This window comes from Tachysurus vachellii, chromosome 6 (assembly GCF_030014155.1).
Source record: "Tachysurus vachellii isolate PV-2020 chromosome 6, HZAU_Pvac_v1, whole genome shotgun sequence".
Classification (NCBI taxonomy): Eukaryota; Metazoa; Chordata; class Actinopteri; order Siluriformes; family Bagridae; genus Tachysurus; species Tachysurus vachellii.
Genome location: NC_083465.1, coordinates 1,218,101 through 1,245,600, shown reverse-complemented (window position 1 = coordinate 1,245,600; position 27,500 = coordinate 1,218,101). Strand labels below are relative to the sequence as shown.

The 27,500-nt window shown below is 44.0% G+C and overlaps 3 protein-coding genes across 7 annotated transcripts in view; all 3 read left to right on the top strand.

Moving 5' to 3' along the window:
- The window catches only part of tacc3 (transforming, acidic coiled-coil containing protein 3), a 6,846-nt gene extending 1,175 nt beyond the window's left edge, over positions 1 to 5,671 (top strand). The window contains exons 2-16 of one of the 2 annotated variants that reach the window (XM_060871658.1): positions 569 to 743; positions 943 to 1,061; positions 1,148 to 2,227; positions 2,349 to 2,400; positions 2,617 to 2,785; positions 2,861 to 2,919; positions 3,035 to 3,168; positions 3,255 to 3,333; positions 3,519 to 3,668; positions 3,823 to 3,890; positions 3,986 to 4,029; positions 4,125 to 4,285; positions 4,557 to 4,663; positions 5,145 to 5,265; positions 5,449 to 5,671. In XM_060871658.1, the coding sequence (XP_060727641.1) occupies positions 570 to 743; positions 943 to 1,061; positions 1,148 to 2,227; positions 2,349 to 2,400; positions 2,617 to 2,785; positions 2,861 to 2,919; positions 3,035 to 3,168; positions 3,255 to 3,333; positions 3,519 to 3,668; positions 3,823 to 3,890; positions 3,986 to 4,029; positions 4,125 to 4,285; positions 4,557 to 4,663; positions 5,145 to 5,265; positions 5,449 to 5,514 (2,583 nt within the window). In that variant the 5' untranslated portion in view covers position 569 and the 3' untranslated portion in view covers positions 5,515 to 5,671. Of the gene's footprint in view, positions 1 to 568; positions 744 to 942; positions 1,062 to 1,147; positions 2,237 to 2,348; positions 2,401 to 2,616; positions 2,786 to 2,860; positions 2,920 to 3,034; positions 3,169 to 3,254; positions 3,334 to 3,518; positions 3,669 to 3,822; positions 3,891 to 3,985; positions 4,030 to 4,124; positions 4,286 to 4,556; positions 4,664 to 5,144; positions 5,266 to 5,448 lie in introns of both variants that reach the window. The other variant, XM_060871657.1, reaches the window with a different exon arrangement.
- Positions 5,672 to 6,669: 998 nt separating this feature from the next.
- Positions 6,670 to 19,356, top strand: kif15 (kinesin family member 15). Of its 4 annotated transcripts, none has more exons than XM_060871656.1 (35): positions 6,670 to 6,804; positions 7,246 to 7,282; positions 7,731 to 7,917; positions 8,421 to 8,497; positions 8,776 to 8,813; positions 8,896 to 8,993; positions 9,302 to 9,481; positions 10,071 to 10,280; positions 10,397 to 10,522; positions 10,620 to 10,742; positions 10,933 to 11,074; positions 11,198 to 11,280; positions 11,385 to 11,594; positions 11,734 to 11,920; positions 12,032 to 12,173; positions 12,443 to 12,584; positions 12,696 to 12,878; positions 13,014 to 13,142; positions 13,321 to 13,426; positions 13,610 to 13,754; positions 13,850 to 14,000; positions 14,128 to 14,213; positions 15,121 to 15,199; positions 15,995 to 16,081; positions 16,252 to 16,356; positions 16,536 to 16,658; positions 16,836 to 16,982; positions 17,135 to 17,215; positions 17,363 to 17,527; positions 17,681 to 17,784; positions 18,061 to 18,124; positions 18,202 to 18,239; positions 18,330 to 18,453; positions 18,648 to 18,779; positions 18,923 to 19,356. In XM_060871656.1, the coding sequence occupies exons 1-35, from the start codon at positions 6,786 to 6,788 to the stop codon at positions 18,956 to 18,958; spliced, it is 4,086 nt and encodes a 1,361-aa protein (XP_060727639.1). In that variant the 5' UTR covers positions 6,670 to 6,785; the 3' UTR covers positions 18,959 to 19,356. The 4 variants fall into 4 exon arrangements, with proteins under 4 accessions (XP_060727639.1, XP_060727637.1, XP_060727638.1 ...); XM_060871654.1 differs by having other exon boundaries at positions 18,187 to 18,239; XM_060871655.1 differs by having other exon boundaries at positions 11,195 to 11,280.
- A 2,305-nt stretch (positions 19,357 to 21,661) lies between these two features.
- The window catches only part of tdrd9 (tudor domain containing 9), a 16,683-nt gene continuing 10,844 nt past the window's right edge, over positions 21,662 to 27,500 (top strand). Inside the window, exons 1-15 of the mRNA XM_060871303.1 lie at positions 21,662 to 21,727; positions 22,619 to 22,753; positions 23,395 to 23,459; positions 23,564 to 23,637; positions 23,834 to 24,055; positions 24,368 to 24,490; positions 24,584 to 24,664; positions 24,796 to 24,960; positions 25,125 to 25,228; positions 25,510 to 25,629; positions 26,240 to 26,324; positions 26,476 to 26,533; positions 26,675 to 26,779; positions 26,908 to 27,005; positions 27,145 to 27,276. Of these exons, the coding sequence (XP_060727286.1) occupies positions 22,629 to 22,753; positions 23,395 to 23,459; positions 23,564 to 23,637; positions 23,834 to 24,055; positions 24,368 to 24,490; positions 24,584 to 24,664; positions 24,796 to 24,960; positions 25,125 to 25,228; positions 25,510 to 25,629; positions 26,240 to 26,324; positions 26,476 to 26,533; positions 26,675 to 26,779; positions 26,908 to 27,005; positions 27,145 to 27,276 (1,557 nt within the window). The 5' untranslated portion in view covers positions 21,662 to 21,727; positions 22,619 to 22,628. The remainder of the gene's footprint in view (positions 21,728 to 22,618; positions 22,754 to 23,394; positions 23,460 to 23,563; positions 23,638 to 23,833; positions 24,056 to 24,367; positions 24,491 to 24,583; positions 24,665 to 24,795; positions 24,961 to 25,124; positions 25,229 to 25,509; positions 25,630 to 26,239; positions 26,325 to 26,475; positions 26,534 to 26,674; positions 26,780 to 26,907; positions 27,006 to 27,144; positions 27,277 to 27,500) is intronic.

Sequence of the window (27,500 nt, the reverse complement as noted above, 5' to 3'; positions counted from 1 at the left end):
GCATGTGGTAGCCTAGTGGTTAAGGTGTTGGGCTACCAATCAGAAGGTTGTGAGTTCGATCCCAGGTCCACCAAGCTGACACTGTTGTGCCCCTGAGTAGCCCTTAACCCTCAATTGTGTGGGGTGTGTGTGTGTGTGTGTGTGTGTGAGTGATGTGTGAATCATGTATGACTCATGTGCAGTGACTGGTTTTATGTTTGAAAAAAATAAGTTTAAACAGAATGAATTAACTGCTTCCTTCCATTCAGTGTGTGTAATGAATCTGGTTTAAAAATAAGCTGCTGATCCTCATGATGCATCAGAGAAGTGAAGTCATTGTTTATTTCCATACTGATGTTTACGGATATCTAATGATGTCCAGTGCTGAATTGTAGGGTGAAACGTACCGGGTCACGTATAGATCAAGTCCCTTCACTCCTCCTCCACGTGCCTTGTGACAGTGAGGTTTTATTTACAGCCTGAAAGCATGCTTCTTATCAGCAGACCCACATGCTCAGTGTTGGAGTGTGTGATGTACGGACAGGGTGTGGCTTTGTACTGAAACGTTCTCTCTCTTTCTCTTTCTCAGTATGAGCTCAGAGGTGGTGAATGATGAGAACCAGGGCGCTCTGTCCTCACGCAAACGCGTCCTGTCAGAATCGGCCGCTGACATTTTTGCTCTGGATCAGCCCACGGGCAGACCGTCGATCCTGAGACAGTCTCAGCTGGAGAACGTTCACAAAAACATCCCTAAAGGAATGAAGGTATGACTGTTTATAGGGTTTTGTATTTATAATTTGTTTGTCTTGTGTCTGTTTTGGTAGCCGTTGTACATTACCTTATATGTAATGGGAGACGAAGGAAACATCCTTTCATTGTTTTTGAAAGCTCTCTTGAGATATAGAGGAATGTCATTTTAAACAGTGAAACTTGGTCATGAAGTTTCTTTGATTGTTTCTCCAGGTTTGTTTCCAGACTCCGCTCAGAGATCCAGTTACGAAAAAGATCATGTCACCGAGTCGTGTTGGTAAAACGGCGACTCTGGATGACTGCGCTAAGGCCCTGGAGTGTCTGACGCTCACGTGAGTGCTGATCAATGATATATTAATGAGCACGATAAGGAGCTGAATATAACCACAAGGCTCATAAAAATATCCTGGTGTTACAGGTCACCCGCACCGCACAGCACCTCCGCGCTCCCGGTCGACGCTCCCACTAAAACGGACTCGTCCTTCCCTGATGATGACATGCCCATTCAGAGCACAGGAGACTACAACGTGGACTTTGACAACCTGGACTCCGTGAATCCCTTCCAGAGCTCCAGTAAAATGACCCTTTCTCCACCCAAACCTGCCACCCTGCTGTCCGACCCACTCGCTCTGACGGAGCCGGCATCTGCTACCGAAGATGCGCAAACCATGTCTTTGGATGAGACCCTCCCTTTTATTCCGTCTGTAGAGAGTTCCCTGGCAGACTTCTCAGCAGACGGCACCTCCACGGACAGCACGGTGATCATCGAGCCGAGGCAAACGACTCTCGTGGATCACGGCGCCGACGATACGGCGAACGAGGTTCCTGAACCAGTTAGCGAAGATGTAGTTTCAGTTTCACTCCCTAAAGGATCCTACGAGATTGATTTTGAGAATCTTGACACTGTGGACCCTTTTAAAAGTGGCGCATCAAAAATCCAGAACTCTCCTCCGGTCTCCAGGAAATCACCCGTTCTCAGTCCAGTACCGTGTAAAGTCGAGGACGCGAGCTCAGGAGCGAAAGACGTCAAGGTGACTAGCGAACAAGAAGATAAACTCTCCACCGTGGAAAAGCCTAGCCTTACAGAGGTGAGCTCTGACACCGCTGCCCCTTCAACAGCTCCTCAAAAAGAGGCTCCCGTGGTGCTGGAGTTCAACTTTGACGACGGAGCTGAAGTCAAACGCAAACCTCCACCCAAACGACTCGGCTTAAAACGGCCTCCGCTTTCCAAAACGAAATCCGACGCGACGAGACCAGCATCCGCTCCGGTCGTGAAGAAAAGTCCAGAAATTAAACCCAAGTCATGCGACGAGACGATGGAAATTCCACCAGCGAGAGGCTCCTACACTATCGACTTGGATCAATTCAACGATCCAAACTTCAATCCGTTCGGTACATCGGTAACCATGCACGGTTCTCCTCCTCGTAACGATCCAAGCTCCACCAGTCCAGTAAAGACAGAAATCCAGGACAGCGCTGTGGAGAACCGCACACACGGGTCAGTCGGGTGAGGTGTCTAGTGTAAACGCCGGTCCTTAAGAGGTCTTAAAACATAACAGCTGTATGATTTTTATTTTTTTTTTTAACTCCTTTTGGTTTCTGCTTTCTGTCACAAACAGTTGTCCTTCGTCTGAATCCGAGAAGGCGGCAGAAGCTGAACCATCATTCGAGGTGAGTGTGAAGCATCCTGAAATGTCATGTGGTTTGTGTTCGTTCTCCAGTCTTTTAAAAATGCAAGCGTTTAATTCTCTTGCAGAACTCGAATAGTTTTTTTTTTTGTACGCACAGTTTTTACAACCGAATAAATCCCGGCATTGTCCATCGAACCTAACTGTACATTTAATTTCAAATATCAGACTCGAACATCTCGCATGTCTGTATTTACAGGCAGCAGAAGAACCAGAGCCCAAACCTACTAGTGAACCCCACCAGCCGTGTGTTCTGGGTGTTCCAAAGCCACAGAAGATGGAGGAACAGGTTTTACCCTGCACGCTGACCCAGAGCATGCCGTTTGACACCACTGCAGCCGATGATGAGTTTGTTCCCGGCTCCATGTGTAAGTGTGTGTGTGTGTGTGTGATAGAAATGTTTCAAGCGTTGACTGACCTGTCATTTGTATCTTTTTGTGCAGTCGTACCGAGTGACCTGGACGGACAGATTGATTATCTGGAGCAGTTTGGGTCATGCAATGTGAGTGGTGTAAATAATGGCTTTAAAACTGCATAGAGGGGGGAAAAAAAATCAATCCAGTCACTGTGTGTGTGTGTGTGTGTGTGTGTGTGTGTGTGTGTGTGTGTGTGTGTAGTTTAAGGAATCTGCTCTGCGTAAGCAGTCCCTCTATCTAAAGTTTGACCCCCTGCTGAAGGAAAGCCCAAAGAAAGCAGCCGTGGACAACTCCCTCTGCGGGCTCAGTCTGCCTCGTCCCTCTCTGGCCATCCGGTTCGTCACGCTTCACCTCATGCTGTGAGATTTTAATGCATTTGGTTTCTGTGCATTTGTGTGAAAAAAGGTTGTGTGTGCTGCAGGATGATGGAGGCTGCGAGGTCTGAGGTCAGGCAGAAATCTCAGGACGGAACAAAGCTGCTGGAGGACTTTCCTCCACCGGTGAGAGACCCAAACACACACACACACACACACCACTCTATGTTTATATGACATCACACAGTAACTCCTGACCCATGTTTACTCTGCAGATCTGCTTACACAAGAGTGGCAAACAATCACGTGTGATGCCCAGGGTCCAAGTGACATAAAATAAATAAATAAATACATCCATTGTTTGTGTGTAGGCAGCACCGCCTGTGGTTCAGGACCCCAGTGTGCTGGATCTGCTGGTGCCGACGCTGACGCAGGCTCGGGGGAGTGAGGAGGTCATCGTGGACATGCTGAAGTACACACAGAATGACATGGACGCCGCTCTGGAAAAGACCCGAAAACAGGTACGGTGAGAAACGTGGAGCTAACGATTCGTCAGTGACTCGATCGTTCGTGTCTACGTTCTTCTTCTTTCCTTCTTCTGTTTGGGGAAATTAGTTTAGTTTATATGAAAAGTGCTCGAGTTTTGGTTAAAAACACATCCACCCTGTGTTGTAGGCAGAGGAGAAAGAGGCAGAGCTGAAGGTTCAGATTGAAAAGATGACTCTGGATAATCAGCACATGTCGTAAGCTCAAACTCCGACTCCACACGTGTTCAGTGTTTATTGCCATACGTTAATTTACATTCATACGGTGTAACCTAACACTTTGTCCCTCGTAGGATGATCGTGTCCGAGTTTGAGGCCATCATTGCCCAGATCACAGGTGTGTTACAGCAAGGTTTTCTTTTGTCTCTGCATGATCATCAAAAACATGCTTAACTTGAAGGTGTGTGTGTGTGTGTGTGTGTTCATGTCTAGCCGAGCACAAGCAGAAGGAGGAGCTGGCGCAGGCCGAGCTCAGCAGAGCGCTGCAGGAGAAACAGCAGCTGGCTAAAGATCTGAGCGACCTGGAACGCTCCTTTTCTGACGTCGTCAAGCGCCTGGACCGGCGCAAGGAAGTCATTGACGGCTTCAAGAAGGTGTGCGGCTCGCCACCTAGTACTTGTAGATGCTTGCTAAAGTTCCTCTCGTTTTAATTTAAATTATTAGAATGAATAAATGTCATGTGGTTAGTTACCAGACCTGCACAGGTTTAATATCTTTACTCCACATGTTCAAATGCAGTTACAGATGACTGGGATTCTGTACAAGTCTTAGTCTCTCTCTCTCTCTCTCTCTCTCTCTCTCTCTCTCTCTCTCTCTCTCTCTCTGTCTGTGTCTCTCTCTCTCTCTGTCTCTCTCTGTCTGTAGAACGAGGAGACGCTGAAACAGTGCGCTCAGAGCTACTTGGCCAGACTGCAGAAGGAGGAGCAGCGTTATCAGATGCTCAAAACTCATGCAGAGGAGAAAATCGACCAGTAAGTCAACCGATCACTAGAAACGACTCTCCGCAGGTGCCGACGATCTCTGCTACGTCCCTCCGTGCTTCATTCCTATCATTATGCCTAATTAATGTTTGTATATGACAAGATCAGATGAAACCATAGTTCTCTTCCAAACAAACACAATTTCCTTCCAGTTTTATCAATGGAAGTTAAAGCTGGTTGTGAGCAGGGTTCTGATTGGTCCAAGGAGATTTTCGAGATCCATTTTGTCTTTGAAACCAAGGAATAAAATATTTATTCCAAAATCTGTAAACTGCACCTTATCCTTCCCTCGCAAACCCCTTAAGTTAGTGCTTTGCTGACGTGCTAAAGTACATTAAGCGTTAATATGCGTTAATATAAAAGTGCAGTGGTCTCTATGGTTACGTCCCAAACCACAAGACGTATCAGTTGTCATTACTTGAAACTACTTAATGAATTGCTATATAAGTGGGGTGTGTGTGTGTGTGTGTAGGGCGAATAAATGTATAGCAGAGGTGCGCACTAAGATGGGATCGGAGGTTTCTGCCCTTCAGGTGCAGCTGAGGAGGGAGCAACTGAAAGTGCAGTCACTGGAGAAGAACCTGGAGCAGAAGGTATTGTACCGTGAAATATTTCAAATTAGATTAGAACTTCAGATTAGTTTCCAGTCTGAAATTTCTCCTTCGTGTCTCATTGCGACCTCACTGTCGTTTCCTGTGAGGCGTTTGTAAAGGAACTGTTTATTAGCAGGCGTCCTTGCAGCGTGTGTGATTTTTATTCTCTGTGTGTTTTCTCAGACGAAGGAAGTGGAAGACGTCACCAAGCTGTGTGATGAGCTGATAGCGAAAGTGCAGCAGCATTGAGCAGCTTCTTTATTCGTGTCTCTGTCTGTGTTTGTGTGTGTCTTTATTTTTGTGCTTTGTATACTGACTGAATTAAGAGACTTTTACTGTGTAACACTGACTTCTTTCAGTGAAAGGTTTAAAATAAACAGCTTCTTCTGCATTAAACGACCAACAACTGCCTGCTTGTCCAAGTTATTTACATGAACTCCACCTCCTGTCTTTGTCCAGCAGATCTGCACTGAGGCTTCAGGTGGGGCTTTGGGGGATGTCATTTTCTTTCATTTTTAGTCAGTCAAATGTTGACTTTATTGAAATAAGATGGAGGTGAAAGACCGGTGATTTCTGCAGTGTAAATGTGCACCCGTGGGTGTAGGTCAGAGCCGACAACGTGGGGAAACAGAAGGGGAAAGAATGACACCAGGGCATCTTTGGTTCTGGTGGAAAACGCTGTGGAGAGAATGAGAAATTAAAGCATGAGACCAGAGAGATACCTGTGTAAGAGTGGAGTGTTGGTCACTGAGTGAGGAAGAGGAGGGAAGATGCACAACCTTCATCACTCAAGAATCTTCTTGTATTTGTTTATAGAATTTTTTTTTTCCTTATTCGTGAGACTTCAACGTGTAAAAGTTACGATTGTACTGTTTGTGTAAGTGGTTAGAAATCGGACCCTGATATCGTCACTATCCAAGTGAGCATTTGAAATGAAAGGACTTTATTATTGTAGGTTTGTGCGCTGTTATACTTTTAACTTCACAATGTTATAAGCTTTGTATATCAAAAAATATATGAATTAATCTCTCGAGTTACAAAGTTGTGTTAAATTACCCGATAAAGTTTGTGAAATGCTGAGTGAATGATATTAATATAGTTCTTATTCCCAGAGTAGTGAATTTACCTCCAAATCTTCCTCCTATATTAAAGGTCAAGACGTTTTTATGGTCATTTCAGCCATAACTAGTTGACACGGTATCACAACACAGTGCTAAGGACTTAAAGTACGTCGTCCTGCTCACATAAAGTGCATCGTGTTCAATCTGATGCCCAAAAATCGCGCTTTATAGTTTTTCACATGAAAAATGTCTTTTGGGTGAAAACAGTTGGTGTTTCAGTAACTCCTTGTTGTAATTGTAATTCCTCTCCAGTCCTGCAGGTGGTGATCTGCGTCATTTAAACATCCTCAGGCACGAGCCGAGTGAAAATCCCGTCGCGCCAATTTCGAATTGTTTTGGTCCGAATGGAGCTGTTTTACTGACTTTAGTTCTTTATTTCATTTGTGTCATTATTCTACAATGAACCCCAAAGGAAAAGGTAGTTAATAACCAACCCCACAATTACTCTGTTTCCTTGTTTACTCTCTCCTGACATTTAAAAGGTTGTTTAACGCGCCGAGGTACGAAGCTAAGCTGACTGTTAGCATGCTAGGCTAACTGTTAGCATGCTAGGCTAGCTACCTCAGTAGTGCTGAAGAGTAAACATTTTGATCCAAATGTTGTTTATTTAAAAAAGAAATAAAAAGTAAAGGTTTGCTGGTTTTATTCGTACGAGTCCGTTTTTTTGTTACTACAAAAAATTATTTTCTACTTTCATCATTTTCATTAACAAATGTCCTAAGTAGTTTTATTGGAGATTAATAATTGTTATTAATAATAATTAATACATGTTTATACGCCGATGCAGCCTGTGAGCAGTTGTTATTTTGTTGAGTTTGTTTAATAATGTGTTTATTATTTGTGTATTTGTCGTCTTCAGGCTCCGGAGACACGACATTATCCTCACAATACAACAGGTAACTTCAGCTCACAGACCAAAACACCAGACACACAGTTTTCAGAATTTATTTATTTATTTTTAAACCAAAGTATTCAGGTTTAGTTAAAATCCAACCGTCTTGAGGTTTGGGCACAACGAGTCAGTGAATCAATCGGTTCAGATGTGATGGAGTGAATCAATCGGTTCAGAAGTGATTCAGTAAATTAATCGGTATAGATGGGAGTCGGTGAATCAATCGGTTCGGTTCAGATGTGAGTCGGTGAATCAATCGGTTCAGATGTGAGTCGGTGTCATTTAAGAAGTGTGGCATTTAAGAATTAATTCAGTGAAACAGAACGTTTTACATTTATTCACAAACAAAATGAACACAGTATATTTCACATTTATCTCATTTTCTGATCATTGAATATTAAGCATTTATTTTTATCCTTCTTGTCATTAAGCTGTTTGTCTCTGTTAAACAGCAGTGATGGAGACACCATTAAGGTGTACGTCCGTGTGCGACCTTTGACCCAGGGCACCCGGCTGACCACAGACGGAGACCCGAGTTTGTGTTTGGCCGTGACCTCGGATCACACGGTGCGTCTGAACTCCAAACCCGAGCCGCGAAACTTCACCTACGATCATGTGGCAGACATGGACACGTCTCAGGTGAGAGGAGAGAAAAGAAACAGATCTCTGAAGTGAATCAGAATGGTGAATTCAGTCAGGTTGATTCACTTATTTGGGAAGTTTGCAAGAATTAAATCACTAAAAAAAGGCGGTTTGTGACTCGGTGTGTTAATGATGGATTATTAAATGTAAATTAGCAGTTTTATTAAAATAATACGTTTTATTGAAATCGTCTAAAAACATATTACACTAAAACAAATGGTTATTTAGATTTGCTGAAACAACAATTTGAAAGAAACTAATTTCTACAATGATATGTAATGAATCCAAAGAGTAAAAACTCACATTTAATATAACCTATGGGAACTGAAGTAATTAGATTCCTAATAATCATCATGGTGGAAAAAGATGTTTAAGGGTTTAAAAGTATGATAATAATAATAATGATGATTGTGGTTTATTAAACCTTCAGCTGTGTTTTAAGGGCTTTCTTAGTGTCAACTTTTGTACGTGCTGCAGTGTGTTTTCTGTCTGTCCTGCAGGAATCCGTGTTCTCATCTGTAGCTAAAAACATAGTGGAGTCGTGCATGAACGGTTATAACGGCACCATCTTCGCATAGTGAGTCCTCCTGACTGTTTAGATCAATATGCAATTTTCTTTCAAAAACAGGACGAAATTTGCGTGTGTGTGTATATATGTGTGTGTGTGTGTGTGTATATATATATATGTATATATATATACGTATATATATATACGTGTGTATATATATATATATATATATATATATATATATATATATATATATATAAATAATATAAATCTAAATGTTATTTAATCTTGTGTTTTAAATATCATTTTGTACTCTTTTTTTTTTTTTCTGCCCCCGAACCATGTAGTGGACAGACAGGTTCAGGGAAGACCTTCACCATGCTGGGTGAGTTCCACACACAGTAAGGATCTGTCAGCATGCCACTGTAACAGCTAATGAACCGTGTGTGTGTGGGTTTGCGTTTTAGGGCCGAACGAGCTGGCAGATTTCTCTGATGAGCTGCGCGGTGTTATTCCTCGTAGCTTTGAGTATTTGTTTTTCCTCATCAACAGAGAGGTGGAGAAGGTGTGTCGCTGCACTCAAACCTCACACCAAACACTTCAGCAGCTCCGCCCACACGTACAGGGTCACTTCTATGTCTTAGATCGCCCAGTACTCACTTTAGAAGTTCATTATGGGTAATCTTCACTTTGTGTGTCGCATCATATTTGACACTAACCTGTTGCGGTGCGTTGTGAGATTTTATTAGCCAGATGTTTTGGACACGTTACACAATCATTTTAAGTTGTGGTTACAGAATGTTTAAACTTTTATTATCTTGTACCGGTGATTTTAATGGATCTGTGTGTGTGTTTGTATGTGATTGTGTGTAGTCTGCAGGAGCAAAGAACTTTTTGTGTAAATGCTCCTTCATCGAGATCTACAACGAGCAGATCTTTGACCTCCTGGACAGTGCCTCAGCGAGTCTGTTCCTCAGAGAGGACATTAAGAAAGGAGTGTTTGTAGAAGGAGCAGTGGAGAAATACGCAGCTTCAGCTGCAGAGGCTTACCAGGTACACACACACGTTTTAAGAGCAAAGAACTGATGGGGCAAATCAGACAAGTTTAGAAATAGTTCAGAAAACCACTTACTTAAAAAGATTATACAACTGATACAGTGAACCAGTTGAGGGAACCAATGTACTCACTCACTCACTCATCTTCTACCGCTTATCCGAACTACCTCGGGTCTCAGGCGTCATCGGGCATCAAGGCAGGATACACCCTGGACGGAGTGCCAACCCATCACAGGGCACACACACACACACACTCTCATTCACTCACGCAATCACACACTACGGACAATTTTCCAGAGATGCCAATCAACCTACCATGCATGTCTTTGGACCGGGGGAGGAAACCGGAGTACCCGGAGGAAACCCCCGAGGCACTGGGAGAACATGCAAACTCCACACACACAAGGCGGAGGCGGGAATCGAACCCCCAACCCTGGAGGTGTGAGGTGAACGTGCTAACCACTAAGCCACCGGGAACCAATGCAATGAATCAAAAAAAAAGAATTGACAGTAAATCTCTATCTCAAATGACTGAATTGGAATAAGTATTAGATCAGAGATTTGCTACACTGTTTTGTGTGTGTAGGTGTTATCTATGGGATGGCGTAATCGACGCGTGGCTTCCACATCCATGAATCGTGAGTCGTCACGCTCTCATGCTGTTTTTACGATGACGCTGGAGTCCAAGGAGACGGCGGAGGGAGTGGTGAACATCAGAAAATCTCAACTCAACCTAGTAGATCTGGCAGGATCCGAGAGGCAGAGAGACACGCACGCTGAAGGATCACGCCTGAAGGTCGGTGTGTTTGTGACTGTGGGTGTGTGTGTGTTATTTCATGAATAATGCTGTATCAAAATGATGAGTGGTGGCGTTTAAAGATCTTACACGTTGTCTGACGTTGGACACCACAGGAGGCGAGCAGCATTAACCGCTCCCTGATGTGCCTGGGTCAGGTGATCATGGCTCTGGTGGACGTGTCCAACGGGCGCAGCAGACACATCTGCTACCGTGACTCCAAACTCACCTTCTTGCTCAGGGTCAGAAGTTAAGGGTTTCATACCACATACATTAAATCTCTAGATGAGTCGTGACGTAAACACGGACGTGTTCGTGTGTGTGTGTGTGTTTTAACAGGACTCTCTTGGAGGCAATGCTAAGACGTACATCATTGCTAATGTCCACCCAGGGTCCAAGTGTTTTGGTGAAACTCTGTCCACCCTGCAGTTTGCCCAGAGGGCCAAGCTCATCAAAAACAAGGCACATTAACACACTACACACATCTTAGGCACTTTAGATACTATTTTTTGATATGTTTTTTTTATTTTCTTTCCGTCTGGTACGTGAATGTGGTAGTAAATTAAAATGTTCATGAATCTAATAAGGTGTTGAATCATGTTTGTGAGATCAGGTTCTCTCTGTGTGTGTGTGCTTGTGATCATCACTGTAGGCGATGATAAACGAGGACACTGAAGGAAATGTGAAGCAGCTCCAGGCTGAAGTGAAGAAGCTAAAGGAGCAGTTAGCTCTCACCCTGTCCGCTCGCTGTAACGGCACTGAGCTCGCACCCGGGGGGCCACAGTTACACACCAGTACGCTCACACACACACACACACACACATAGATTGTGTATTCTCTGTAAGAGTAAATACACATGCAGCTGTTAACGTATGAGGAGCAATTGCACGTGTGTGTTTGTGTTCTGATTGCAGCAGCAGCATCTGAAGTTGACTCTCTGCATAAGACTCGCTTCCTGCAGGCTGTACGACTGTGGAGGAGACGTGAAGATGAGAAGAAGGTCTCTTTTACACACACACACACACACACACATCTAAAACAAGAAGAGATTTTTTTGGTCTTATGTCCTTATCTTTGGCATGTACTTTGCATGTTCCTGTGCAGGTCTTGGAAGAGAAGGTGTCTCGTCTGGAAGAGGCCTTGACACAGAAGGAAAAATTCATTCAGTCCAACCGCATGATCCTGAAATTCCGAGACGATCGCATCGCCAGTCTGAAGAGGGAGCTGGAGACGGGAGAGCGAGTGGAACCGGCACGGCAGGACCAGATTCTCATTGATCAGCTGCTTCAGGAGATCCGTCTGCTCAGAGATCAGGTACATGCGTACACCCACATACACTTTTACAGTCTCATGCCCTCTCATACACACAGATTAGGTAACAATAACGAAGCATCTCTGTCATGCGCACGCACACACACACACGACAAACACACACCTGTCTATGCTATTTCAGGTCGAACATCACCCACGCGTGAAGTGGTATGTAGCAGAGAACTGCAGCCTGAAGGAGGAAGTGCGCAGCCTGAGAGCTCTGGAGTCAGTAAAGCTCTCTCTGGAGGCTGCTTCCCAATCTGCAGCTGAGCTGGAGAAGACATTTCAGGAGGTCTTAAAGTCTGAGGAGGGTGCAGATGTAGCTGGGGGTAAGTGAAGATGTGCGATTTGGGAGCAGGCCCTCAGGCTGACAGTACAGTAGTTGATGATGATGATAATGATAATGTCTTGCTTCTCTTTCGCTTCCTCCACTTTGACAGCTCCACCTACGTGCTCCACCCCGATTACCTTGGAGACGCTGTCCTCTGTTTCCATGGAGAGGTTAAAGGCTCAGTTTTTACAGAAACAGTCGGAGCTCACAGCCACGGTGCAAGCGTTCGACAATTACAAACAAATCAGCAAGTGAGTTTGCGGACATTTTAAACTCTGCTTTATTTTTTTACTTATTTTTATTCTTATTTTTAATGTTTTTTCTGTTTCTATATTTCTGTAAAGCTGGTTTGAGACAATGGGAATTGTTAGAAGCCCTAGACAAATAAATCGAATTGGATTTTCCTAATGTTAACGTTACTCGAGTGAAGTGGTGTTTAACTTGTTGATTTTACAGGCAGCACGAAGGCCACTTCGTTACGTTTCTAAACAGTCTCTGATAATCACTTCCTGTTTTCCAGGAAGCAGCTGCTCGACCTGGAGTCTGAGAAACGCTACCTGGAAAAATCCAACAAGCACCTGGAAAACATTCTCGAAGCTACTAAAGCTCACACCAAACAGGAAGTGTCTCAGCTGAATAAGATCCATGCTGAAACGATTAAGGTAAATGACGCGACCCGGTTATCCATCCTGTTATTTAGGTGCCTAGACCTCCAAGGAACGCTGCTGGCAGCTGTTAGTCGTCTTTTTTTTTTCTCTCTCTTTCTCCTGTAGATTCTGACGACGCCGACTAAAGCGTATAACCCGAGGAACCGTTTGGTGCCACTGTCCAGCCCCGAGCATCTAAATGGCCTCGGGTGCGACTCGGAGCTAGAGGACATAGAGAGCGAACAACCCCCTGCTGCTATGAGTGAGCTGGCCTGTGAGGCTCTCACTGAGGAGCTGAAACAAATGCAGGTAACTCTGAGTGGAGCGTACCATTATCAGGCACACGGGGTACGCCGACACGCTCACCACGTTTCGCCGTGTGTGATTCATAGTTAAGGGTGTTTTATTTATTTATTTATTTTTTGTCCCCCTTGCTCTTTTTAGGAGCAGATGACGCGCATCAAGAGCCAGCTGGATGAGGAGGAAGCCAAAAACAGGAAGCTGCTTCAGCAAATCAGCAAGCTGGAAGAGCAGGTTACTACGGTGACGGAGCAGTACACTCGCAGAGCGGAGGTCGGATATCCCCCGTATAAATTAGAATTCATTTCATTTATAAAATAGAGAAATCAAATATTTTATTAATTTAAAATTCTAATTTATCAAGAGGAATTCTGTTATGTAGTGTAACCACATTGTCAACTTCCTGTGTGTGTGTGTGTGTGTGTGTGTGTGTGTGTGTGTGTGTGTGTAGGACTTCGGTGCAGAGAAAGGTTCTCTGATGGAGGAGCAGAAGAAGCTGCAGGAGAGTGTGAGCACTTTGGAACAGCAGCTCAGTGAGGAGAGAGCGGCAGTGGAGGGTACAAACACACACACGCACACACACACACACACACACACACACACACACGCACCTCTCTAAATTTCCAAATCCTAACCCATCCCTAGACATTACACATAAATTTGTAGACACCTAGACGCTAAATATCTGCCTATTGCTGCCTGTTTTCTCTGATTATGACACCGTGGCCTCTGACCCCCAGTGCTGCGTAGTGAAGTGCGTGACCTGCGGGTCGTGCTGCAGTCGTCAGATAAACAGCTGGAGGAGGTGCAGAAGGAGCAGGAGAGAGAGAACACACAGCTGTCTAACAGCTTAATCAGCACACAGCTGCAGCTGGACAAAGTCAGGTAAGAGCCGATACACACAGTCACACCAGCAACAGGCACCGTCACGTGTTCATATGTCCATGAGGAGCTTTTCTTATAATGTGTGTGTGTGTCAGGTTGGAGTGGGAGGAGCTTCAGGAGCAGCAGCGTGTGCTACAGGACGCGTTCGACACGCTGCAGGCCGAGTTTAAGTTTGAAGCAGATCAGTATCAGCAACAGCTGGAGGAGAAAACCAGAGAATACAACGAGCAGCGCACGCACATCGCTGTGAGTCTGTCTGCTTCACTTCTCTCTCTCTATCTCTCTCTCTCTGTGTGTGATGGAGACAATCCACAGAAAAATTTGAACGTGTGATGCATTACAATTAGAGGACATTCATCTGTTATTTGTGTAGGAGTTGATGAACACTCTTCAAACTGAGCGAGAGCTGATCACCAGTCTGAAGTCACAGCTGAAAGCAGATAAAGAGAACACCTCCAAGTAAGAACTGCAACTCTAATGATGATGATGATGATGATGACTAGATTTGTAAAGTTCGTCATGACAGACTTTGATGTTGGCTGGTAGGAGCAAGTATTTCCAAAGGCCGGTATGCTAGAGCACCGATACTTTTGGAGGCGAGTGGATACAAGCGTGTGACGTCACCGAATACCCGTGACGCAATTCACCTCATTGTGCTGAGTGCTTTGATATGTCACGTTGCAATCTTTGATCTTGGGGGCGGGGCTGTACGTGACATCATCCGAATACCTGTGAGGAAATTCCCCTCGTTGTTCTGAGTGTTTTGATATGTCACGTCAACGTTGTGGAAAGTTTTGTTGATTAGGTATATGTTCGAGGCGGGGCTGTGGGAAAACCGAAAGGTCGGTACCAGTTGGTACACCAATTTAAACCTTTGTCCAGTGTATCACCCTAAAGAAGCTGGCCGAGTTTGGTGTAGAGAGAGCGAAAGCTGGCCGAGTTTTAAACCTCAAAATTTTATAACGGTGTCTATGGCAAAAAAAGGATTTGAGACCCGGTACCGTGAGTACCGGTACTCGGATCGCTTATAAAAGTAACAACAAACATCAGACCAGGGTCCACGACATATCTGATTTTGGTGCATGTGGCTCAAAAGCCCTGGGAGGAGCAGCAATTAATATATTTCTGTCTAAGAAGAATAAATAAAACAGAATGTTGTCTTCTACAAGCAACGTAATAAAACATACCTGACTACACTGACATACCTGTACTGCACCTTTCAGTCAGGTACATTTAGAGCAGGTGGTGTAAATGTAGATGGAACTGGGGAATGGTTGAGTTGAGATGATGGAAGGAGGAAAGGAGCAATGAATATGGCGTGATGAATATAAACATGAAAGTCTGAACCCTGTACTGTTCCATACAGAGAGCTGCTGCTGGCTGTGGAGGAGAACTCGCTGCTCAAAAAACACATCCTGGAGCTCAGTGCTCAAAACCAACAGCAGGTGTGTGTGTGTGTCTCTGTGTGTGTGTCTCTGTGTGTGTGTCTCTGTGTGTCTGTGTGTCTGTGTGTGTGTCTCTGTGTGTGTGTCTCTGTGTGTGTGTCTCTGTGTGTGTGTCTCTGTGTGTGTGTCTCTGTGTGTGTGTCTCTGTGTGTGTGTCTCTGTGTGTGTGTCTCTGTGTGTGTGTCTCTGTGTGTCTCTGTGTGTCTCTGTGTGTCTGTGTGTGTGTGTGTGTGTCTGTGTGTGTGTCTGTGTCTGTGTGTGTGTCTGTGTGTGTGTGTGTGTGTCTGTGTCTGTGTGTGTGTCTGTGTGTGTGTGTCTGTGTGTGTGTGTGTGTGTGTGTGTGTCTGTGTGTGTGTGTGTCTCTCTGTGTGTGTCTCTGTGTGTGTGTCTGTGTGTGTGTGTATCTGTCTATGTCTGTGTGTCTGTGTGTGTGTCTGTGTGTGTGTCTGTGTGTGTGTGTGTCTGTGTGTGTGTGTGTGTGTGTCTCTCTCTGTGTGTGTCTGTGTGTGTGTGTGTCTCTCTGTGTGTGTCTCTGTGTGTGTGTCTCTGTGTGTGTCTCTCTGTGTGTGTGTCTGTGTGTGTGTCTGTGTGTGTGTGTGTCTGTCTATGTCTGTCTGTCTGTGTGTGTGTGTGTCTCTGTGTGTGTGTGCTACTGTTTTCAAAGAATAAATACACACTGTTACACCTATTACTGAAAAATAACAGATCTAATCTGACTTCAGATTACAGTAGTTCTTGCATTTATGATCTACTAACTCTCTCTCTCTCTCTCTCTCTCTCTCTCTCTCTCAATAGTCTGAGGATATTAAATCTCTGGAGCAGAGTGTGAGCAGTGCGAACGCATCAATCTCCAGCCTGGAGCAGAAAACGGAGCAGGATAATGTGAGTGTATCCGGGAGTGCAGTACAGCAAGCATGGCTGTTCTGTCTGGGTTGTAGGGGTTTGTTTGTCTTCACGTGTCCTGGGGGAAGCCTGTGATAGTCTTCACTCAGCTCTATGTCGAGGAAAATGTTGTTCATGACTCTATAATCTGTATTTATGGGGTTGTTTAGGCTGTGATATCGGACCTGGTAAAGCAGATACGTGATCTGCGCTCTGAGCTCGGACAGAAGGATCAGAGTCTTTCTCTGATCAATGCCGACCTCCATGATATCACTGTGAGTGTTTCCTCTTCTGCGTATTGACGATTATAAATTTAGTGTGCACAGTCATAAAGTATTTAAATACTGTTTTTATTCATTGTTCATCGTTAATCAATGCTTAGAGATTAGTATTGAGCTCTGACGCTGTGGTGCTTGTGATGAGTATTTAACCCCTGACCCTTTGGTGTTTGCAGGTAAAGTACGGTGCAGTGTGTTCAGAGAGAGAGGACATGAACAAACTGGTCTCTAGTATGCAGGCAGAAGTTCAGGGACTCCGAGAGGCTTCAGACCGACGCTTGGCCTCTGACCGCGTCGAGGTGTGTGAGAGACAGACAGATTGCGCTACAGCCAAATTCCTATACACTTTTTTACCTTTGGCCTGTTTATTAATAACGGAATAATAAATTAAAGAGAACATCGAGTCCACCTGTCGACGGCCCGAAATGTCCTTATATGGCAGTACACAAATGAACTAGTGTGTGTGTTTTCTACAGCTGGAACTGCTGCAGGAGGATCTGGCATACGTCACAGAGGAAATGGAGAAGCTCAACAATGTTTTAGAGGAGAAAACGTCAGAGCTAGAGTCAGTCAAGCGTCTCTGTGCCGAGAAGGACATGTCCATCAGCACACTGCAGGAACAGGTAGAACCTTGGGGAAGGACCATGTCCTTCACGAGCTTCTTGTTTTACTGGGCAGCAATTTAAACCGAAAGCGAGTCTAAAATGGCATCATGGTCGATGTGAGCAGGGCATGATGTGTGTGTATGTGTCACGGTGTGTGTGTATGTGTCTAGGTGAAACAACAAGAGGAACAGCTCAGTATGAGGACTGTAAATGGTGGTCATGCCTCTGCTACACCTAAAATGAACCCACAGGTAGAGTTAGCAATTTATTTATTTTATTCATTAGTGGATGGAGTTAGATGAAGTTGTACAGCTTTAGAAATTTTCAATCTTTATATGTAGCACAGGCGTGTATTAGTAATGTGTGTGTGTGTGTGTGTGTTTGGTGCATGTGTGTAGATGCCTCACACTCCACGTAGCTTCAACACCGATCTGTCTGAACTGTTGGAGAATCAAGAGAAGGAGCTGGAGAGTCGGCGCTCTTCCATGATGACGATGGAGATGCTGCTGGCCGAACTCAGCGCTGAGCGCACGGACAAGAACGACGAGATCCAGAGACTCAGGGTACACACACACACACACACACACACACACACACACCGTAATGTCATGTATGAAGAGTGGATAGCGTAGCCTGTGGTAAAGTCTGCTTGTGTGTGGTTTGGGACACGTCTATATTAAAGTGTTTTTGTGTGGCCGTGTCTCCCACGTCTCCAGGCTCAGCTCAGCGAAAAGGAGAATATGCGCTTGGAGATCCAGAATCTACTGGAGCAGTTCTATAACACACAGAACCAACAGTCTGCCAACGGTGACAACACCGAGTGAGACCTGCTCTTCATTAATGTTAACAACATAGCGCAGATAAAAGAATAATAATAAAGAAAAGATGTGTTTGATTTATATATATTTATTATAATCATCTATTATATATTTAAAATATATAAATTGATAGAAACTGGAAAAATTCTAAACCGTTAATAGTCTATAAACCAAAATGTTTAACCAAAAAGTAAAACTTTAAACTTTAAACTTTTCTGATAGTAATAGACAATTGTGATTGGTTTCTGGTGTAATAGACATGTGTGTGTGTGTTGTAGGAATCTAAAGAACGTGATCCACCAGTCTGTGCTGCGAGAGCTGCACGAGGAGAGGAGTGCGAAGGTGACGATCACAGCATCCTCAAAACTCCAGGAATATCAGTGTTTATAAACTCTAATCTTCAGTTTTCTGTCTTTCAGAGTACACTGATGATGCAGCTGGCTGAAACGCAGACGAGGTGAGAAGGAAAATCTCTCTCTCACACACACACACACACATACACACTCTCTCTTATGCATATATATATGAGGTATTGTGTGTTTGTTAGACTACAGCACCAGGAGGTCACTCTGATCCAGTCTCAGACATGCATCCAGGAGCTGACCACTGAACTGAGGAACCGCTGTTTAGAGGTGCGAGAATTTCAGGAGAAAGACAACGAGCTCCTGCAGGTGACTTCAGCATCCACTCGCTGACGCTTAGGTCGTTCCTTACAGGTCACGTTACATCTGACCTCTTAGTGTTCAACCGTGTAAACTCCACCCACCGTTGTCTGAATAAGTCAGGTTTTATTTAAACAGATGAGAACGTTGACGGAACGATGCTTCAACTTGTGTTGACGCTGTCCTGCCGTTTTCTGCGACAGGAAGTGGAGGTGTTAAGGAAGCAGGTGGACCACCTGGCCGAGGAGAACGGAAAACTGCTGGGCCACCAGAACCACAAGCAGAAGATCGAATACCTGGTCAGGATGAAGAAGGAGCTCACCAAACTTCAGGAGGTCAGAGTTCCCTTATATCTATTTTTTTGCCCATTTATTAATATTGCCTCTCTGTGTCTCGTACTGTTCATGTATGCTTTACACTGGAGAAAGACGGGTCGATAAGTGTGTGTGTGTGTGTGTGTGTGTGTGTTCCTATACAGGAGAATGAAAAACTCAGAAGTAAGAGTTCGTCTTGATCATCGGTACCGTGTAGGCAGCAACAGAAACACAAATCTCCATGCTGAATAATCTCAGGACAAATTTAGAGTTAACCAGTGAAAAGTGCTGCAGCATAAACATGTCGACTCCATTAGGTTCACTGTAATTAAATACTAACCTAACATGTACATAATGTCCATTTTTAACACATTTAGGGAAAAAAAAATGTTTGACTGTAAGGCAGCTTCTTTTTCACTCTCTGTTTTGTTTGACTCAAAAAAAAACCATATATATAACAGCTCACGATCTTCACTTCATATGGTTTTACTGATGAAGTTTGTGAAATATGAACTCATTTTGTCTCTTTTCTGTTCTGTCTTTTTGATCTCAAAGTTTTTTTTTCCTTTAATAAAAATGAGCCGTGTTTTTAACTTTCTGTAACCTGTTTGTACTGGATCTGTTGGATCTGTGTTCTGTCTGTGTGAACACTCGTAGACCTGTAGTCCAGACGTCTTCTGTAGCGCTTAGCCTGTACGTGGTCGCAGGGAACCTGGAATCTATCCTCTAACACAAGTTTGGGGACACCCTGGAGAGAATAACAATCCATTACAGGTCATGACCTCGCACACACAAACACACACACGCTACGTACAATTTAGAGATTTCACGTGTACCTGAAGAAAACCCCTGAAGCAAGTGGAGAACGTGTAACGGCCATGCGTGGAGGTGTGAAGGGGAACATACTGCATGTATGCATTACTCTGAGCATCATGGTGCCTCCGCCCAATGACTTCTTCCTATAGTGCATCCTGGTGCCACCCACGTGTTCCCCAGGTGAGGTCACCACCTTCCATTGCTCCTTGGTCCAGTCCTGATGCTCACGTGCCCATTGTTGGTGCTTTCAGAGGTGGACGGTGCTGCGTGTGCCAACACATTTCCATCAGAACCAGCATTACCTCCCAACAGTTTAAGTACAGTAGCTTGTCTGTTGGGTCAGACCACACAGGGGTTTGTATTTATTTATTTATTTTGAAAATTTACCTATTTTTCTCAATGTGATTGCTGTTCAGCAGCTAATGAGTGCTCGTAATCCATCGTTACAACTCGATGTATTGTCGATCGTTTTTAAGCCTATAAAGCAATACTTGTGCTGCCTGTGTGTGTGTTACACATCAGAGGACAGCAAGTTCCAGTTTACCCTCCACAAGCACTGCTCCTTCCCAGTCCTCAGCTAATGCCCCAAAACAGACCTATCTCTCACCAATTTCAGCCCCAGTCGAGGCAGTTAGCGATTTGAAGAACTACCCAGCCAATATTATCCAAAATGTGTGTTCGGTATACATTCTGCTCACTTGATCACTCCAGATATCTATCAACATGACCAAGGCTGTACTACTCTTCTGTGGGATGGGTGACAGACACATATTACTACCAACAAGAATTTTTTATTTAATTTGCATGTTTAAACGGGGCAGGGTGGCTTAGTGGTTAGCACGTTCGCCTCACACCTCCAGGGTTGGGGGTTCGATTCCCACCTCCACCTTGTGTGTGTGGAGTTTGCATGTTCTCCCCGTGCCTCGGGGGTTTCCTCTGGGTACTCCGGTTTCCTCCCCCGGTCCAAAGACATGCATGGTAGGTTGATTTTCATCTCTGGAAAATTGTCCATAGTGTGTGTGTGAGTGAATGAGAGTGTGTGTGTGTGTGCCCTGTGATGGGTTGGCACTCCGTCCAGGGTGTATCCTGCCTTGATGCCCGATGACGCCTGAGATAGGCACAGGCTCCCCGTGACCCGAGGTAGTTCGGATAAGTGGTAGAAAATGAGTGAGTGGTTTAAACAACTGGAAAGTGGAACAACTGGAAAAACAAAACAAGTTAGGGCTCTGTAGAATTTTGTACCACTATTATACTGTACCATGATGGAGGTGTTTTGTCTCTAACCTTCTTTAATCAGATGGGGCAACAGTGTCTAATGTGCTAGTGAAGATAGTATCTATGCTGTTAGTCATTACAGCTAGATCATTTGTGTTTAAGGGTACAGTAAGAAGTCCAAACTATCTTTAGTGGATGGAATAAGAGTTCTACCGAGTCGATAAAGTGGTGTGAGACAGTTAGTCTGTTCTACAGGTAGTCTGTTAAATCTCCTACAATTAACACTTAATCAAAATTAACCAATAGGTCTGAAAGAAAACCTGCAAATTCTCTAAAAAAATCAGCGTAGGCCCCTGGGGGTCTGCACAGGGACATCAGGGATGGAAAGGAAACAGTAAGGAGATCACTAAAGATAGTGTGAACACCACCTCCATCACCAGTCTGATGAGACTTATAGATATATCCTGATGGTGTAGAGACTCATTTAGACTCATTTAATTATTCATTCAATTAGACTGATGTGATCATTGGGTTTAATCCCAGTTTCAGTAAGGCACAGTGCAGTAAGGCTTTTATCTGAGATGATTTCATTTACAATAAGTGCTTTGGGTGATCTAATGTTCAGAAGCCCAAACTTTAGGAGCTCTTTTTGTTTCTTTGGTGTTTTTTCTGCTCTATAATTAAAGTAAGATTATTTAAAGAACTGTTTCATGCATTAACTTTTTTTTTTTTATCTCACTACTCGGGGAACAGACACAGTTTCTGTAGGATGAGCTACGTGTGCACGTGTCTGATCACAACAATAAAAAGCTGTGATTTTAAGTGAAGATTTTAAAACTTCTCTTTACGGACACGTTAGTGACGTCACAGCGAGCGCGAGACCCAGAAGTGAGGCGACGACGACGCTTTTTTTATGTCCAGTTTGAGCCTCGTTTTAAGTAAATATATTGTTTTTTTGTGACACGAACCCGTTTTATTGTGTGTTTCGGGTGTTTTAGGTGTGTATTTCGGGTGTTTTAGATGTGTATCTGTTTATTTTACGTGTGTACTTGTGTGTTTATTGTGTGTGTCAGGTGTGTTTTTGTGTGTATCCGTGTGTATCTGTATGTATCTGTGTGTACAGGTGTGTATTTGTGTGTATCTGTGTGTACAGGTGTGTATCTGTGTGTACAGATGTGTATTTGTGTGTATCTGTATGTATCGGTGTGTATCTGTGTGTACAGGTGTGTATCTGTGTGTACAGGTGTTTGTGTGTATGTGTGTGTATTTGTGTGAATCTGTGTGTATTTGTGTGAATCTGTGTGTATTTGTGTGTATTTGTGTGTATCTGTGTGTATTTGTGTGAATCTGTGTGTATTTGTGTGAATCTGTGTGTATTTGTGTGTATCTGTGTGTATTTGTGTGAATCTGTGTGTATTTGTGTGTATCTGTGTGTATTTGTGTGAATCTGTGTGTACAGGTGTGTATTTGTGTGAATCTGTGTACATTTGTGTGAATCTGTGTGTACAGGTATTTGTGTGTATTTGTGTGTACAGGTGTGTATTTGTGTGAATCTGTGTACATTTGTGTGAATCTGTGTGTACAGGTGTTTGTGTGTATTTGTGTGTACAGGTGTGTATTTGTGTGAATCTGTGTGTATTTGTGTGAATCTGTGTGTATTTGTGTGAATCTGTGTGTACAGGTGTGTATTTGTGTGAATCTGTGTACATTTGTGTGAATCTGTGTGTACAGGTGTTTGTGTGTATTTGTGTGTACAGGTGTGTATTTGTGTGAATCTGTGTGTACATTTGTGTGAATTTGTGTGTACAGGTGTGTATTTGTGTGTACAGGTGTGTCAGTATGAAGCAGTGTGTGACGGCAGATCAGATCTCACAATGGTTCACTCTGGAAGCTCAGTTCACTAATGTGAGGATCACTGAGGAGCAGAAAACACACCCAACACACGGAGAGGACGAGGACAAGGGGTGAAAATAACCTTCTGTTAAATTAATACCGCTTCATCAACCTTTATTTACTCTTCTGAACCCAGCGACCTGAATATTAATGCTAATATTTTAGTCATGCTAGCGGTGGTCCAGACTACGCATGCGCAGCGCAATCAGCTAATCCTAGGTATTATTACAACTTAGTCGATTTTATTTTATTTTATTTTCACTATTTATGTTCACTAGTCGACGTCTCCACAGTCTGAGAATATCGACTTTTTTTTATATTGTTCTTGGACGTAGCCGAGATTCACTTATCTTCCCTGACTAATTAGTGACGCTAATTGGTCGCTTAATGGCTAAAGTCACTCGGGTTCGCGCATGCGCAGTTACAGTTCACTCTGTCATCCTTATAGCTTATCTAAGGCTTAAAGCACATGTTAATGTTCTAGTCTGTATAAGTAAACATCACTTAAACCTCACTTGTTTATTTAAAATAAGAGCTTATGGGATGTCCCAAGCAATGTTAATGTCCAGCAGCACAAACATTACAATATTACATCACTGTAATACTTTATATTATTTATATTATAAACACTGTGACAAGTGCACAGTGATTTCAGTTGAAACTCTGAACGTGTGTGTGTGTGTGTGTGTGTGGGGATCTGTCTTATCCACAGAATCCCAGAGAAGGAAGGATCGGAAGGAGGAGACGTGAGGAGCAGGAAGTCCGAGCACCTCGAGGGTGAGGCGTGATTTTACACACGAATCCGTGATTGTTCTGGAACAGGAAGTCATAATGCACAGTTGTTTAATTCACGTGACCTGATACTTGAGATTGAATTGTAGGCACCGGGGTCCTTTGCTGTTCTCTCGCCAGCTATGAATATCCAACGCTCCCCATCACCAAGAACCGGCAGGAGGTGTGTGTGTGTGTGTGCGAGTGCGAGTGCGACCCACACGTGATTTATAACATGAACGTCACATTAAGTGGAGTAGTTTGTATTTTATGTGAAAATATCCTCATGATCCAGATTAACGTCTTAACCCCGACAGTCAGGAAACAGGATGAGCATGTGATGAAAGCAGTATGAATGTTTGCTGAGTGTGTGTGTGTAGCTGATCTCCCTGATCGAGAGTAACTCCGTGGTGATAATCCGGGGGGCAACAGGCAGTGGGAAAACCACCCAGCTTCCACAGTTCATTCTGGATTACTACATGGAGAAGGGTTCCACCTGCAGCCTGGTGGTCACACAGCCACGCAAGATTGGAGCCAGCAGCATCGCACGCTGGGTCGCCCAACAGCGCAGGTGTACGCTCGGCAGCCTGGTGGGGTATCAGGTACACACACACAAAGCATCACCTCATACTCTTGTAATTCACTCACTCATCTTCTACCGCTTATCCGAACTACCTCGGGTCACTGGGAGCCTGTGTCTATCTCAGGCGTCATCGGGCATCAAGGCAGGATACACCCTACATAGTTTTTTCCATCCCCATGTTTGCACTCTCTCTCTCGCGCGTGCACACACACACTCACTCACACACACGCTGCGCTCCCTGTTCTCAGGTTTTCTTCCCCTTCTGTTACCTCTGTTTTTATAAGATCTTGTCTGTTTGTAAGTGTGTCTATGTACGTGTGTGCACGTGTAGGTGGGGTTGGAGAAGATGGCGACAGAACACACTCGGCTGATCTACATGACCACAGGAGTGCTGTTGCAGAAAATTGTGTCAGCCAAAAGCCTTGTCGAGTTTACACACATCTTTATAGATGAGGTAACGCACACACACACGCGCACACACACACACACACAATCCTGAGTAGTCATGAGATGTGTGTGTGTGTGTGTGTGTGTGTGTGTGTTTCAGGTGCATGAGCGCACAGAGGAGCTGGACTTCCTTCTGCTTGTGGTCAGAAAACTGCTGCACTCCAACTCCCGCTTTGTTAAGGTACACACACACACACACACACACACACACACACACACACACACACCTTCCCTCCACAACCAGGCTAACTCTGTTTAACCTGCAAGTGATTGTATTTTTCTCTCATCTCTCTCTCCCTCTCTCTCCCACAGGTCATCCTGATGTCAGCTACAATTAACTGCAAAGAGTTTGCCGAATACTTTGGTGTTCCCTTCAGGAATCGGATAAACCCAGCGTACGTGTTTGAGGTGGAAGGAGCACCGTACGTGGTTGAGGAGTTTTACCTGGATGACCTCAAAACCATCCTGCCCTTCCGAGTGAGTGAGGAAACGTCTGAGTTACCGTTTGTTTCATTTCATTGTAGCTGTCTGTACTGGTATAATCTCACCGTATACCTTCATACAGCTATATTGTCACATCTTTTAATGCTTTTAGCGAACACTGTGGCTTTTAACATGGTGTGTGTGTGTGTGTGTTTAAGGTGGACATACCCGTCCATGACGATCCCTACATTTCAACAGAGATGTATAATGTTGCCGTGGGCCTCATACAGATCTTTGATGAAATGGAGACTAAAGAACAAAGGTCAGCATTTATTATTCGAAGTTATTTATTTAATTTGTATTAGTTTTTTTTTTTAAGGACTTTCTGAACTACTTCATTACTCCTGGCTGAATTGGTTATCGACTGAGTTTATTTACTCCTACCGATCAGGTGCACGGATACACGCCGGTACCTGTAATGATGTCATTTGTTAGCTTCTTAAGCCTTTTTTTTTTTTAGACTAAAAAATATAATGTTAGCATGTGTGTTGGTCACTTGAGATAAGTTTACTCATGAAGATAAGTGTTTTGTGTGTTGGACAGTCCTGTGGAGCAGGAGGGTTGTACGGCTCTCCCAGAGAGAGGCAGCGTTTTGGTGTTTCTGCCTGGACTCGCCGAGATCCAGTACATGCAAGAAGCTCTCGCCAAACTCGTCCGCAAAAGGTCCGTGGATTTACACCGACTCGCAATTACCACGAGTTATAATAATTTAATCAGTCTTTACATCAGTGGTCTTCACTATTTTTTTCATGTGAGTCACACTGATAGGACAAAGTCAATAGGAGAGTCACTTTCACCGCAAAGTATGCCAAGTTATTCAGTCTTAAATATCTTATCTGCTTAAATACAATGTACAATATTGCGTTTTTTTTAGTCCATTTTTTAGTCCGTGTGTGTTCAGTAAACACAAGTTGTTAACTAGCATGAAACACAAACTAGCTTCTGGCAGGCCGCCAAAAACTGGCTATTGCGCAGAACGCAGTGAGTCAGTGACGAGTCAAATAATATATATAAATATATATTATTATTATTATTTGTAATAGAGCACATTCGTATTTCTATGCTTCCCTGATTGTTTTTAATGTTATTTAAACGAAAAATAAATTTTAACCCCATGATCCTATCATCGTATTATTTACTGCCATGCGAGCCGCATGTTAAAGCTTGGCGAGCCGCAGGAGGCTCGCGAGCCGCGCAATGAGTAACACTGATCTACATGTTACTAGATTTATCCCTTATTTTCTTATTTATTTCCAATTTTTTATTAAATCAGGCTGCAGGTTTACGCTCTGCACTCCACTGTGACTCTGGAGGAACAGAATGGGGTGTTTTTGGTACCTGCACCTGGGTATAGGAAGGTAACACTCACATTTTCTCTCTCTTTCTCTCTCTCTCTCTTTCTCTCTCTCTCTCTCTGTGTGCTGTTTCTCTTTTTTCCCCTGTTTTCATCCTAATCTGTTGTTGTTTTATAAATAAAGCTCACTACTGGTCTGTTGTGTGATTTGACAGATAATCCTGTCCACCAACATTGCAGAGAGTTCAGTCACAGTGCCTGATGTCAAATACGGTGTGTGTGTGTGTGTTATATGATGTTTTATGGTGTTGATGGTGAACTTGTCTGGACAATACCACTGAAACTAAACACGACCTATGAGACGTCTACTAACGGAATTGTCTGTGTGTGTGTGTGTGTGTGTGTGTGAGACAGTGATCGACTTCTGCTTGGTGCGTCACCTGGTGTGTGACAAAGAGACAAACTACCAGTGTCTCTATCTCAATTGGGCTTCTAAGACCAACTGTAACCAGCGGCGAGGTGAAATTTAAACGTTGTCGTTTATTACTTAACATTTTATTCAACATTTCCTCCCGATGGCTCGCATCTGACGCTCGTTATCTCTCTCTCTCTCTCTCTCTCTCTCTCTCTCTCTCTCTCTCTCTCAGGTCGAGCAGGTCGTGTGTCGAAAGGGTTTTGTTATCGCTTGGTCACTAGAACTTTTTGGGACAGCCAGATTCCAGAGTACACCGTTCCTGAGATGCTGGTATGAGCAACACTTAAGTCACGGTGTTGGCTGCACAAACTGTTGGCACCCTTTGGGGTCGATAAGACATCGCTGCTGAGTAGATATTATGAGAACGGCACTGACACTAACGTGAGTGTGTGTGTGTGTGTGTATGCAGCGTTCTCCGTTAGCCAATACCCTGTTAAAAGTGAAGTTGTTGAACATGGGTGATGCGCGCGCTCTGCTCTCCACCGCACTCACTCCTCCAAACCTGGATGACATCGAGAGGACCATCCTACAGCTGAAAGAGGTCAGGAGTCTGTCAATCACCTCCGTATGACGTACACACACTCACCAAGCTGTCACTAACACGCCGTACAGTGTGAGAGGAAGCGTGTGTATTACCCATAATCCATCGCATCAACGTTTCAAATCAAAATGGCTCCTAGGGGGCAAGTCTGTGTAGTGATATAACCTTATGTCAACATCTGGGGGGTATGAAGTTAACATCCCTTTGAGTTGAGTTCTAATATC